Source organism: Miniopterus natalensis, chromosome 6, assembly GCF_054644295.1.
Source record: "Miniopterus natalensis isolate mMinNat1 chromosome 6, mMinNat1.hap1, whole genome shotgun sequence".
Lineage (NCBI taxonomy): Eukaryota > Metazoa > Chordata > Mammalia > Chiroptera > Miniopteridae > Miniopterus > Miniopterus natalensis.
The window spans coordinates 23,178,349-23,192,303 of NC_142086.1; the positions used below are offsets into that span (position 1 = coordinate 23,178,349).

General features: G+C 36.1%; 1 protein-coding gene across 1 annotated transcript in view; it reads left to right on the forward strand.

Annotated features, from left to right (window-relative positions):
* Positions 1 to 13,955, forward strand: part of EPHA3 (EPH receptor A3) — a 320,590-nt gene that overhangs the window by 200,872 nt on the left and 105,763 nt on the right. Inside the window, exons 4-5 of the mRNA XM_087818109.1 lie at positions 1,873 to 2,028; positions 2,732 to 3,067. Coding sequence (XP_087674235.1) covers positions 1,873 to 2,028; positions 2,732 to 3,067 — 492 coding nt within the window. The remainder of the gene's footprint in view (positions 1 to 1,872; positions 2,029 to 2,731; positions 3,068 to 13,955) is intronic.

Here is a 13,955-nt window from a genome sequence, read left to right on the forward strand (position 1 = left end):
TGTTTAAGAATACCTTTATGCTAAATGTTGTAAAAACCATAACAACCTCAAATAAAGGCACACAGATAAACTTACAAGCAAAGAAAATAACAAAGCAACTTAATCTTGAAAGACTCGGTAATGCCCCCTTGCAAATTTAAAGGCACTTCAATGATGAGCTAAATCGAAACCAGAAGTTACGTGCACCATTTGTTTATACTTTATCTCACTTCCTCATAGGCAATATAACAGGAGATATGAACAGAACTTTCTAACTAATGCTTGCAGACAATATTCAAAAAGTTATCATCCTAATCGATGTTTGGTTAGGACAATACAGTTTATTTTAGTGGTTCTCAATGTGGCACCAAAAGTTGTTCAGTTTAACCTAACCTGGTCCTAGAGCAGCCATTCTTAGTCGGAACTAGAAAACAGCAAAACTGAATTAATGATGGCTATCATTTTAACTTATTCTAATGATATGTCTTGGCAGTGTATTTCCCAAGAATCTTGCTTGTAGTAGGAAGATATACTTTTATGGATATAATATCTTACTTTTCAAAATGCATTTAACGATTATAAAAGTCAAGATTTGTCCACACAGGTTTTATTTAAATGCAAAAATCCTGTTATTCATAGTATGAAATTGATATAAAAAATTCTGCAATTCAGTGTTAAAATTAATCTATAGGGCCTATTCATTATGTAAGTACTTTAAATAATCGAATTTCAGTGTAGCCCTGAAATTGAGTTTTAGAGATTCAAGAAATTACTGACTTCTAAAGATGTCTGAAGGCAACTGCAAAAATTTAGACCCCAAATTCCTTCCTCAAAAGAATGTCAAAGAACTTGTTGAGCCCTGGCGAGTGTGGCTCATTTGGTTGAATGTCACTTCATGCACCAAAAGGTCACCAGTTTGATTCCTAGTCAGGGCACATACCCAGGTTGCAGGTTCAATCCCTGGTCTGGGTGCTTGCAGGAGGCAACCGATCAGTGTTTTTCTCTCACATTGATGTTTCTCTCTCTCCCTCTTCCTTCCTCTCTCTCTTTTAAAAAATGAACTTCTTATTGGGATTTTCACCGTAAATTTAGTTCTCAATGTAATTACAAAAATGGATAAAATAAAACAGTATAGCCTTTTGAGTCTTATATAAGAGTAAATGAAAATAATATAATAGAGGCAGCTGAAATCCATATTTGATAATCAGGTCATTGGGCTTAAAAAAAACACCACATGTATGGCCAGAAAGAAAGATAATATAGAGTTATTTTAAAAAGCTTTAATCTAGTAACAAGTCACAGGTACATCAGTTTAAATAGAAATTGTGCCTCCCTTTGTTTGAGATATAGAAAAGGAAATATATTTATTTAAATAGAAATTGTACCTCCTTATGTATTTGAGATACAGACAAGAAAATGTATTGCACTCTTTATTCGAGGCCATTACCATGTAATTAATAAGTAATAATACAAGAATGAACTCTGTGTTTCACGTGCTCACTACAGTGCTAACTGCAGTGCAAACCGTGTACACATTGCATCATGTTTAAAAAGGGAACGGCTACATGATGACATGGCTTTACTTTATTTTCTCCACAAATATTCCAATGCCAAGGAAAGCTGTGAAAACATGAGCTGGAAATTTCATCACACTCTCGTGCCAAAATAATCTAAATCTTGTGGGTTTTTTTTTTTTTCTTTAACATTTGGTGCAAATTCAAATGTATATGTGGAGAAACTACACCGGGCCATGTTATTTGCTTCTGTAAATGCTGGAAGGAAAAATGAATTTCTATTCCTAGTGAATGCATGCCCTAAAATCTGTTTTACGTATTTTCATAAATGCATTTTCAAGATGAGTACGGAATCTTAAAAGAGTCATTTTGTTCGTAGCTTGCCAACCGGGTTTCTACAAGGCTTCGGATGGTAACATGAAGTGCGCTAAGTGCCCACCTCACAGTTCTACCCACCAAGATGGTTCAATGAACTGCAGGTGTGAGAATAATTACTTCCGAGCAGACAAAGACCCTCCATCCATGGCTTGTACCCGTGAGTAGTTTTGCTGCAACCCACGCCTCCATGTTTATTTTATTTTGCCTTTTTCCCCCTTCTTGTTATTGTGTTATTGTGCTTTGGTTGTTTTTTTTAAGCATTTGGCCCATTTCCTTGTGCTACCCATGTGCAAATGGAAAGCTTTCTCTGCTTCGCTCTCCATGCCTGGCTCACGGCAAATGCAACATTTATCACACAAAACGAATTAATTCATAAAGCGCTTCCTGCAACAGGACCCCCAGAAAGAAGGAAAACTCTCTGTGTCTTGTTTTAGATTTTGCATGATATTAGACAGGATAGGGGAGGTTATAAGCATGGGATTCGTGTTTTTACGTTTCTATTCCCTCTTGCTACATGTTGGTCATAGGTCAGAGGGAAAGAGGGCTAAGATTTATAAAACTAATACGAAAGTTTTCATAACTATTCACAAGGGCATTGAATTTAGTGGTAAATTCCTTCGCTGGACTTTCTGAATGCGTATTCAACCCTGAGTCAAATCTCCCCCACTCATAGCTCAGAGAGAACAGTGCTCTTGAATCCATGTGTCTATAATCTCAGGGATCCTCTGAGGACAAATTAAAAGTATATAATAAAGACAAGATGGTTATTTACCTCTTTCAGCCCCATTGTAAATTATCTCTTTCCCTTGTAGTAGAAACCAGAAGTGAGGCTCATTAATCTTTGTTGAACTACTTTGCAGGACCTCCATCTGCACCAAGAAATGTTATCTCTAACATAAACGAGACCTCGGTTATCCTGGACTGGAGCTGGCCCCTGGACACAGGAGGCCGGAAGGATGTTACCTTCAACATCATATGTAAAAAATGTGGGTGGAATGTTAAGCAGTGTGAGCCATGCAGCCCACACGTCCGCTTCCTCCCTCGACAGTTTGGACTCACCAACACCACAGTGACAGTGACAGACCTCCTGGCACACACTAACTACACCTTTGAGATCGATGCCATTAACGGGGTGTCAGAGCTGAGCTCACCACCCCGACAGTTTGCTGCGGTCAGCATCACAACTAACCAGGCCGGTGAGTACATGCCCGAGGCTTCCTGCAGCTCAGAGCCAATGAACAGTCTGACGGAGGGAGCAGAGGAAAGGGTGGGAGAGCAAAGATTTGAAAGAACTTCAGGATTTTCTCTTCTATCACTTTAGATAGTTATGCTGCGTTAAATAATTCAGTTCTTCAAATAAGAATGAATCATATTTGTTAGGTGATTTTAAATTCATTTAATCCATTGCTACCCCATTTGGAACCTTTAAATAGCTAGGGCTCTGGAGATAGTACTTGTGGGTCTCCTGGGAGCATTTTCATATTTCAAAGAATTTAGACATTGAACCTTAGCTGTGACAAGGTTATGTAGGATGTTTACAATTTGAAATATCTTTACCTTAGTTACAATTATATCAGACTTTTTATATAGTTATTTAGTTATTTTATGATCATCAGCAGATCTGAGTATTATAGCTTAGAAAGTTATAATTCCCTGATTAATTAAAAGTAAGAAAACCAATTTTATTCAGTAGCTACAATTTGTGTTTAAGAAATCAAAATATGAAATTTGTGGAGAAGCATAGTGAAAAGGGAGGTTTTGGTGGAGAAAATTTAGAAGCACTGATCTAAAAAATTTTTTTCTTAAGGTAAATTGTTAGGTGATTTCATCAACTATATTTTCCACTGACAATCTTTTCCTATTTAAAAAGAAAAGGCTACATTAACAGGCTGTAAGCAAAGGCTCTTTGATACGGAATGGAAAAAGGAAACAGCGAACAAACTTCTCACCTTTCTTTATCTTACATCCACAACATTTCTCTTTACTGTTAGTACATCTCGTTCTTTAAATCATTCATTAAATTTTCTAGGTGTTTTCTAGTTCTCTGATAATTCTTGTGGTATTTTTTATGTTTTTTTGGTTTTTTTTTAACAATGTGGTGATCAAAATTATTTATGGGATTTTAGTTGTGATTCTCTCCAACAGAAAGAAGTATTATGCTTTACAGGGTATACAGAGACACACTGATGATAATCCTTTGAGAAGACAATCGTTTCTCCAATGTTGAAAACTGTGATGAACGAATAATAAGCAGTTTTGTTTGGGAACAAAAAAAGCTTGTGAGAAATTAAAGTGAGAGATATTTATGTGCAAATTGTGGCTACAAGACATCATAATTAAGAATGCATTCCAAACAGTTCAGTGCAGAGATACTATTGTATCCTTTATGCACAAAAAAACATTGGAGCCAAAAGGGGGGGAAAGGAAGAGACAGAATGTACCTTGAAATGCAGAACTAGAGATTCTTGAATCACCTCCCAGTTGGGTTAACCTCTGAGCTGGAAGTCAGGATCGAGCATAAACTCTGCTTCTTCTCTGCATTTGGTTAAAATTTTGGAAGGCCTTCTGCCCTATAGTGGGGCTTGTCCGTTGCTCTGGGGATATGTAAACGAGATGCCTTAGGAAGAGGGAAAGGAGAGGACTAAGTTCACCTTCAGCTGGAAGAGGTGGAGAGCAGACAAATAACTAGCCAGAAGAGTTCATCACTTCCATTTCTCTCACTTGGCTGGCTCACTAAGGTTCAACTACAAAGAGCAAACAATGAATAGGTGTCATCTAGGGCTAATACACAGCAAGTCAGCACCACTAGGACTCCTCTGCTTGTTAAAATGCTGTACTGCTTCTACACTGGTTAGAAGTGGTTCTGACTACTTCTGCCGGTTAGTATAGAAATGCATCTGTTCGGTTAATTCCTTCCACACCCTGAGTAGCCTCCTAAATCTAGTATCTCAGGTTTACCGCATCCCCCTCCCATAATCCAGCAACCAAAAGTATAAATCCTGGTATAAGAGGGATTTCTAGATCCCTTTGTTGGAACTCCTCCCTCTTGAGGGGTCTATGTCCCTGAAATTCTAGTGGATAGATACTTTGATTATGACCCCTGACATCATCAAATGTATCTCTTTCTGATTCCAAACCCCTGTGCTTTTCTTCTACTCTCTCTGTTGATGAAAATCAATCGTACACTATTCATGGTCCCACGATGATAAACTAACTTTATTTGTGGATAAGACATGACTTTTAAACAAAGTGCACTGATTTATTATTTTAATCTTGCTTCCTGAATCTGTAATTTCTCCCATTTGAAGCTAGATCCCAGACCAACAAACACAAGTTTTGCTTTGCTTCAGTTAATGATATTTAAACTTTGAAACTAATAATATTTAAAAATTTGTAACTTAAGCTCATCTTCCATGAAAGGCAAAGAAAAAGAGTAATGCTATTGCTATGTATCACATGATTATAGCTTCTCATATTCAATGAGCACAGGAATTTTAAGAAATCATAATTATGTGACAAAGGGCTTTCTCAAATCTTATATTTCATGCTGATTTATTACCTTGTTTAAAATGGGAGCATCAATCTGTGTTATAATTATCTCCTAAGTCAAATAGAAACATATAAAAACAAGCAAGAACTCCTTATATTCTACCTCATCATTGGCTTCCGGCTTTCTGACAATGCATTTATCTAGAAAGAATACTTCCAGATATATTCAATAAATGAATATAGGTAAAGTGGTAACCAAGGGCAGGCCAAGACACTAAAAATAAATGGGGTTGATGCTTTGGCCCTCCCAGTTACAAATCACAGGGCAAGACAGGGCTTCAACAGGGATGATGTCAGTTATTCTCCCTAAATCCACTCTCATTTCTTTTTAAATCACAAATTTATATACAATATGCACCAGTAGACATTTTATATATTTATTTCACGGTGTATGTATTTTTTTGTGTGCCTGGGAAGGTAGAGATCTTTGTTCCATCTTCAAATCCCCACAGTTAAGATACATACACAGAATTAGAAGTGATGCATTTCTCCAGAGAATGTTTCTTTGCTTTATTTTTGTTCTTGTGAAGGTTAATGGACACGTGTAGCTTGAAAAATGAGCTCCACACCACCAGACAGAGAGGCTGTGACAGATATGATGCCACGATGTTTAAATTCCTCTTGGTCTATCTTTGACGTGGACATAAAGGGGAAATGTGAATGTGTCCATTTTAATATAGTTTGTGAGGTTGAACTTGTTGATATTTCTCTTGATTATATTGTAAAAGCCATGTGATGACCACCTGATAAGGCACCTTCTAAATTGTAGTGGATTCTGTTGTAAATTCCCATGTTAGTTCTAAGCTCTCTACGTTTTTACAGAGCTTGTCAGTGAGATAAAAAACATGGCCTCTACATAAAAATGGTCTTCGTGAATCCATCAGTCAAACACCTATAGAAAGAATTGCAGATTGCAAAACACAAATCTGTAAAGTTATAAGTTGGTGTGAGTTGCTACTTCTTGTTTTCTTCCTTGAATGAGTATATTTTCCTTTCAGTTCCTAAAACAATCATTCTAGAACATTAGTGGAATAGATATCTTTGTTTATTCTCGCCTCCATCGTAAAATCTGCTCCGCCCCCCACTATCTTAAAGTATATAATGATCTCAGATTAGAATAGGTGCCACTCACAGATAATTTCTGGATATTCCATTTTGAGGCCCACCCCCACTCCCATGCCATAGCTGAAGAAACTGAGATTGGAGAAGCTTTTTCAACATTCCATCATGATATCAGACTTCCAATTAAGCCTCCCAACTCCAATGTATCTCAACTTCTGTTCTTCTGTTGTTTCTGCCACCCTGTGATTCGTGCACATGGCTGCAGAAATAAATGCTGCCTCTGAGACAGACAGGAGCTTTGCTGGGAAATCTACTATAACTTATACCATCCATAATAAAGTTGTTCCTAGCTCTTCAGTAATACATCACAGGGTTTCCTAGGAGTACAAGGAGATCTTCCTTATCTCCCCCACTCTTCCCAAACCCAATCTCATTGTTTACCCCCTCATTCTCCACAGATGATTTTTCCTCTGTGACACTGAGATTTATAATGAGAAATAGATATTTGGTCTTGGTCCCAATTTATGGCACAGAGCTCTAAAACCCTTGGCATTCCCTAAGTGATAAGAGTAATAAAGGTGTATTTTGTTATTCATAACAATCTCTTTCAACCACACCTGAATTTATGTTAGTGAAGTGACTTATAGAAAACCCCCAAGAATAGAGGCTGGTTACCAGGGGAACCAAACCCTGTGACTAGAGATTTGGAACTTTCAGTCCCCCTACCTCCCACCCACTCAGGGCAGGGGAGAGGGGCTGAAGACAGAGTTCAAGCACCCATGACCAATGATTTAATCAATCATGCATATGTAATGAAGCCTTCTGAAAAGCCCAAAGGAGGGCATTCAGAGATCTTCCGGTTGGTAAACGCACACAGATGCTGGTGGTGACAGGCCTAGAGGAAGCATGGAACCTCTGTGCCTCTTGGCCCATACTTTGCCTGATGCATTTCCTCCATCTGATTCTTCCCCATCTGTATTATTTTATAATGAAGTGATGATTTAGTAAGTCAAATGTTTTTCTGAGTTCTGCAAACTGCCCTAGCACATTAATTGAACGCTAGGAGGAGGTTATGGAAATCTTTTTTTTCAATAGGCGGTGAGTGAGAAGCACAGATAACAACCTGGACTTGAGATTGACATCTGAAGGGGGTTCTGGTTGGACTGCACCCTTAACCTGTCAGATCTCATGCTCACTCCAGGTAGACAGTCAGGACTGATTGAGTTGTAGTTGTTGGACACCAGCTGGTGTTGCAGAATTGCTTGGTGACCGGAAGTGAAGTGCTCTGTGGGTATTGAGAGGAGTGTGTTTTCCCTCCTACACTGAAACTTTTTATCCTAACTTATTAAAACCATAAAGTTTAAGAGGGAAAAAAATATGCTACTCTCTCCCCATTTTGTTCCCTCATTCATAATGCGGTTTGGTTTCTGCACTCACTGGACAACAAGGCCCCTTCTGACAACAGTAGGAAATGGGGTCAATAAATATCATTCTTAGTATGGGAATGCCTGGATTATAATGAAATAAATGACAGCCTTGATTTAAATGAGTATTAATGTTATCTGCAATTATTATTTTCAAGTCTAAAATGCTATTTAAAAATTTTTGAGTCATAAATTCAACCCAAAATATGTTTGAGGAATTTTTCCTACCCGGATTCTTGACATAGAACTACTATCAGTCTTTGAACTATTTTGCCTTGGAGTCCTGTAGTCAAATAAACAAATTTGGCCAGAGACCTAGGTAAATGCCACTGTAGTTATCTCAATTTACATTAGTTTAAAGAGGTTTCCTTCATTTTCTGACTCCCAGAATCAGTCCAGTATTACCTTTTTCAACATCTCCCTGAACTTTCAATTTTTGCTCCAGGCAAGTACATTCCATATTATATATATATAATATACTAATTATATTTAAGCCTAGTTTTTCCTCTCTGAAGATTATTCTGACTCTGATACTTCCCCGCAGTGGCTGGACCTTTCCCTCCTTTTTCAATCTACCCTATTGGAATTCTGAATGTATGTGTGTAATTTATACCAGAAAATTTGATTTGTTCACATGCATGAAAATGTTGCAAAATGTTACAAAAACAGTACCAGTTTACGCATTGTACCTTCACCCAGAAATCTTCAAAGTTAATATTTTACTACATTTACTTTATCATCACCTCCCTCGTCTTCTTCTCTATCTAGATGGTATTTATTTATTAACCACTGATGGTAAATGGCGGATATTATACCACTTTCTCTGAAATATTGCAGTGTGAATTTCTGAAAAGCATTGACACTCTTTTATATAATCTAAATACATTTAGCAAAATCAGGACATTAACGTTGTTCCATACTATGATTTCATCTGCTTATATTAGTCAACTTTTGTTAATTATTCCCCTAATGTCCCTTTAGCAAAAACAAATTGATGTTCTGTTTACCTTCATATTCTATCTGTAATATCATTCTTATCTATAATAATGAATAAATATATTATTATTTGCAAATTAAGTCAGATACAAAAATATGAAGGGAAAGAGAACCAACTCTTATTGCTAAGAATTTCTAAGGTGTTGATTTTACTCCAGGAATTTCACAGTTGCCACCCCATTTGAAAATAACCAGTAGATAAGTTATTTAAAACCAAAAGAATTCAACTTAGTTTTATTTAAATTTTCTATTGAAGGACCATTAATTTACTCAAAGAAGGCTATCATCGTAGAGACTATATGATGTAATGAAGACTTTCCTTCCTCAACTGTAGGCAGAATGGCCTCCATCAAGCACTGAATTTGATGATGGAAGTCAAATACCCCTCCCCTTTTTTATGATCACAAATTGCTATCCATCTTGCAAAAGATTTGAACTAGACACTCAATCATAATTTTTTCTATTTTGTTTAGGTTTTGTGCTCCTGGGACTACAATTCCAAACTTCAGTACTAGTATAAGTTTTATTAATCAATTAATTTGGGGGCATTTAAGTACAAATATCAACTTACATTTTTAAGCAATTTTAAAAGGTTTTTTTTTAATTTTAATTTTTGTGGCCTGTTATTTCACAGAACAAAGTAACAGCATCCATTAGTAGAAAAAGAAATAGAAATCTTTAACAAGTCTTGAATAAACAGTGTACTTTTAAAAATAAATCCTAAACTATCAGAACTCTTTGGTTAGGTTTAAAACTCACTGTGTGTTTTGTTTTGTTTGTTTTTACATTGCAAAAGCAGATATTTCTAAATAGTTTTATATCCTTGATTTTGAAATATACCTCTTCTATCTAACTTGTTCTATTGGGATTTAGAAATAGCATATATAGATATGACAGAGGAACACTTCATGTCAAGGACAGTGAGGCAATTTTGAGCATTTCTGAGGAAGGAAACATTTAAAAATAAGGGTAGAAAAGGTGTGAAGCTGGACCTGCTACTAAACTGTGGACACATATAGGCATAGTTTTTATAGAAATGCATGCAGCCATGTAATTTATGTTCCCTGGAAGTAAAGCAGACATCAGAAGAATATACATGATTCTTCCTCAGAATGTGAAGGGAGGTGTTTTGTAGCATCAGTGTAACAAATCAGAATGTTAACTCATAGTGAAAATCAACTCTGAAATAGTAGAGATAATATTCTCGTAATGTACGCAGATGAATCTCCCCTTCTTTTACTTTTGTGATTAATAAACGCTAAGAATTAAAGTCTTAATATTTTATTTCTCGCAACAAGCAAGTTGAGGTCTGAATCAGGATCAGAGGTTACAAGTGGATTGATACACAATGATTTTCCTGGTGCATTTTTCTTGCGTGGTAATTTAGCTTCTTCCTTCTTGGCCTGTAATCGAGGCAGACGCCTGTGCACCTGGGAATACCCCTCTGCAGCGATGTCGCGGTGTGCCCGCAGCATCCCACGTCACTTAGCGCGTTAAGGATGCCCTTCAGCCAGCACACTGTGGTGCGGAGGCAGAGCACACAGTGTGAGCAATACGCTGAACAAAGCAGGACCATGCTGTCCTGGCAGTTACTCAGAACCCTTACATGAGCTTAACGCCGCAGCCACGGGGAAAACCAGCACATGGAGACAGTTTGGGTGCTTCCAGGGCCCACTGAATGCTCACCCCGGCTTCATTTCTCACCCCTAATCCACTATAATTAGAGGAGCAGACACGTGCCTGAAGGGTTATGGTTGCTGTTTTCCTACTGGCTTCTCCTCAAGGGTGCCCATGAGATCAGGAATATCAAGGACCAGCCAGGGCAGGAAGTGTGGTGTTAACTAAAGCACCTAGTTATTAAGAAAGGAACATTTAATGCTAACTTGTGCCATCTTCACTGCATCTTTTTTTCTTTTTAATCCTCACCTGAGGATACTTTTTCCATTGATTTTCAGAGAGAGTGGGAGAGAAAGAGAGAGAGAGAGAGAGAGACATTGATGTGAGAGGCTCATTAATTGGTTGTCTCCCACAAGGGCTGGGGATCGAGTCTGCAACCAAGGTATGTGCCCTTGGCCAGAACTGAACCGGGGACTCTTCAGTCTGAGGGCAGGTGCTCTAACCACTGGGCAACCAGCCAGGGCTACTGCACCTTTCCAATAGCAAAAAACCTTATTCAACAAGAATATTTCTTATTATTTCCCCCCAAACAAAACATTTTTAGTGTCAAAGACAGTAAAGATAATGACTTACCTTTATCTATATAATTTTTTTTTAAATGTGTTCCACTCTTCTAGAGTTAAGTTAAATACAAGTCCTTAGAGAATAATTGCAATATGTACAAGTAATTGAGAAATTGAACAAATCAGATATTTTGACAGAAAAGATGCTCTGTCCTCAAAAACAAAAATCTTACTACCACAGGACAAACTCTTTTATAATAAATTGTTTATTATATTTCAGCATCTCCAAATGTATTATCTCAGTGTTAATAGCTGTGTTATACCCAGCATTCTGACTTTCTGGTTTTATAAATATAACACCATGCCTAAATTGAAAAAGGGAACCCTTTCCTTAAGGGATCTTATTGTCATCTGCCATAAAATTGTTACAATAATATTCAAATTAAAAGAACTGTAAGGTATAACACCCTGGCTTGCAGGAATCCTGAAATTCTGTAACATTCACACCAAGCCAAAGGATGTGAAAGCCAAAAGATGGGAAGCTCACATTTCTACCCTGCTTCATTGGTGATAGTTGCTGACCTAACTCCTCTAAATAGTGCTAGCACTGATCTCAAGTCCATTACATTATTACCTCATTTAATCCTTACAGCAACTTTAAACAACTATAAGTGGTTAATTCTCTTGTCCATGATTACAGAACTCCAAAATCCCTGCTCTTTACGGGTAGAATATTATTTTTTCTTATAACTCAGGAAGGAGAGGCTTTACACAAAATATAAAGACTTAATAAAGTAATATATAAAGATGGTCATCATATAATTGTAAGATATGGGCTACCTAAAACACAGATTACATGATTCTTTTTTCAAAATCAAAATTTCACTTGATTTGAGCAGTGTTCATATGTACTTGAAATCTGAGTTGTTTTATTAGGAAGTTATTTATCCAAATCTTTTTTGCAAAAGCCAAATAATGAAAGCCCTAAACTTCCAAAGTTGCTTTGAAAGGTTGCACTTAATCAAAAGCGCTTATCTCTGCAATTTATTATCATCCAGAAATTGCTTCTTATTGGTTTTCATTTTCATTCTAATAGCAAAGAAAATAATTATAATGAACCAACAGAAAGGAAATCTGTCTCTAGTCACAATTTTGTCTAAGAAATAGTTTTAAAGGGGAAGCTATGTGCTCAAGTCAGAAGTGCTGGAATGTGTGTCAAAGAGGGAAAAAGAGATGTAAAAAGTCCAGTTGCAAATCCAGGTGTTGTCACTTAATATTTGTGACTTTTTAAAAAATTTTTATATTTGGTTTGCTTATGCATTCATTCCCAATTTTTGTGGAAAAAATGAATTTAAGGCAGTTATTAGACTAAATTTACTGGGTTGTTTGTATCTTCTTTGAAATAGAAATAATAATAATGAATATTCACAGATTGTTGTGAAAACTAAATAGAATGAGAGAGAGCTGATGTGGCTGAGGAAGAGCTTAAATAAGTTATTATAGCCTGTTTCTAGCATAATCATGCTGATCTTGCTCTACTTAAGGGAAATAGACACTCCTTTTTAAAAATAAAATAAAATAAATATTGAAACTTGAGTTCAAGCTCTGAAAACCCTACTTTGATGTGATCCAATTGGTTCAAGCCCCAATTTTTCATAATTCATATATGTGATCTGTAACAACTTTTAGTGTAATAATCCATTTTTGCTTTGCTCATGACTCACATATATGTATGTGTATGTATGGGCTCTGTGCCCATACTCAGGTGCCCATAAGAAGGTCTAATGAAAATGTCTATTGGGCAGTTGGAGATATTGGTCCATAACTCTGAAACTTGGGTTAGGACAAGACCCAAAGGCATCCATAAAGTAAGGGATTGGTAAGAATAAGAAAGGTATAGTCAAGAAAACATGTCTATAAAAATTAAGGAAAAGAAATAGAGATATAGGAAGAGATCAGGTGGCAAAAGCATATGTTTAACAATTATTCTGGATAAAGAGTTAAAATAATAAATGTTTGCTGGGGACCATGTTGTGACATAAAACAAGGATTTTACAATTACTTAGTAGTTGGCTGCCTTTTACTTTTAATCACTAGAATATTAGTAATTTTAAGTATATTTTAGTAAGTTCACCATATTTACAAAAGGAGAAAATTCTAAATGCCCCCATAATAATTACTATAGACATATTAAAGAAAAATTTTGCATCTCATGTTCTTTTGTTTGTTTTGTTCATGTTATCTGAATATAGTTTTTTGGGCAGAGTTTGTTCATCTTTGTCAATCTATGGAGGATAATTGTGTATATTCTCTGAGTGGGAATATATGTCACAGTTATTCATGCAGATTCCACCAAAGCAAAAGAAAAAGATTCTCTACTTCTCTTTTACTGAGTAAAGCTTGTTTTATTTTCCTTCTATTAAAATTATTTCAAAAAGTCTTTCTATAATTGATATCTGAAACAACATAGTTCTTTCTCTATATGAATTGCCATAGTAGAAGAATTTGGTTTAATTTGAAATCTTTTTACCTGAAAAGTTTAAAAAATGAATCTCATTAATCTTACATAAGATAGGTTTCCATTCTAACTACTTTCATAAATTCTTATTATAGTAGAAAGAAGATACATGTCCTTAGTAAAGTCTTAATATAAAATAGCTAGATAAAGAACTAGGTTTTACAGCAATTTATTACTTAGGTGTGTATGTGTATCTGTGTTTGTATGTTATGTGTATTAATGCATGCATATATCAAGAAAAATACAGTATAAAGTTCTAGAAAGAGTAAAGTTCAAGGAAGTGCATGAAGTCTAACAGGCCTGAGATAATAAAGTCTCTTTTTTACCTTGGATATTTTAAATCGTAACTATCATC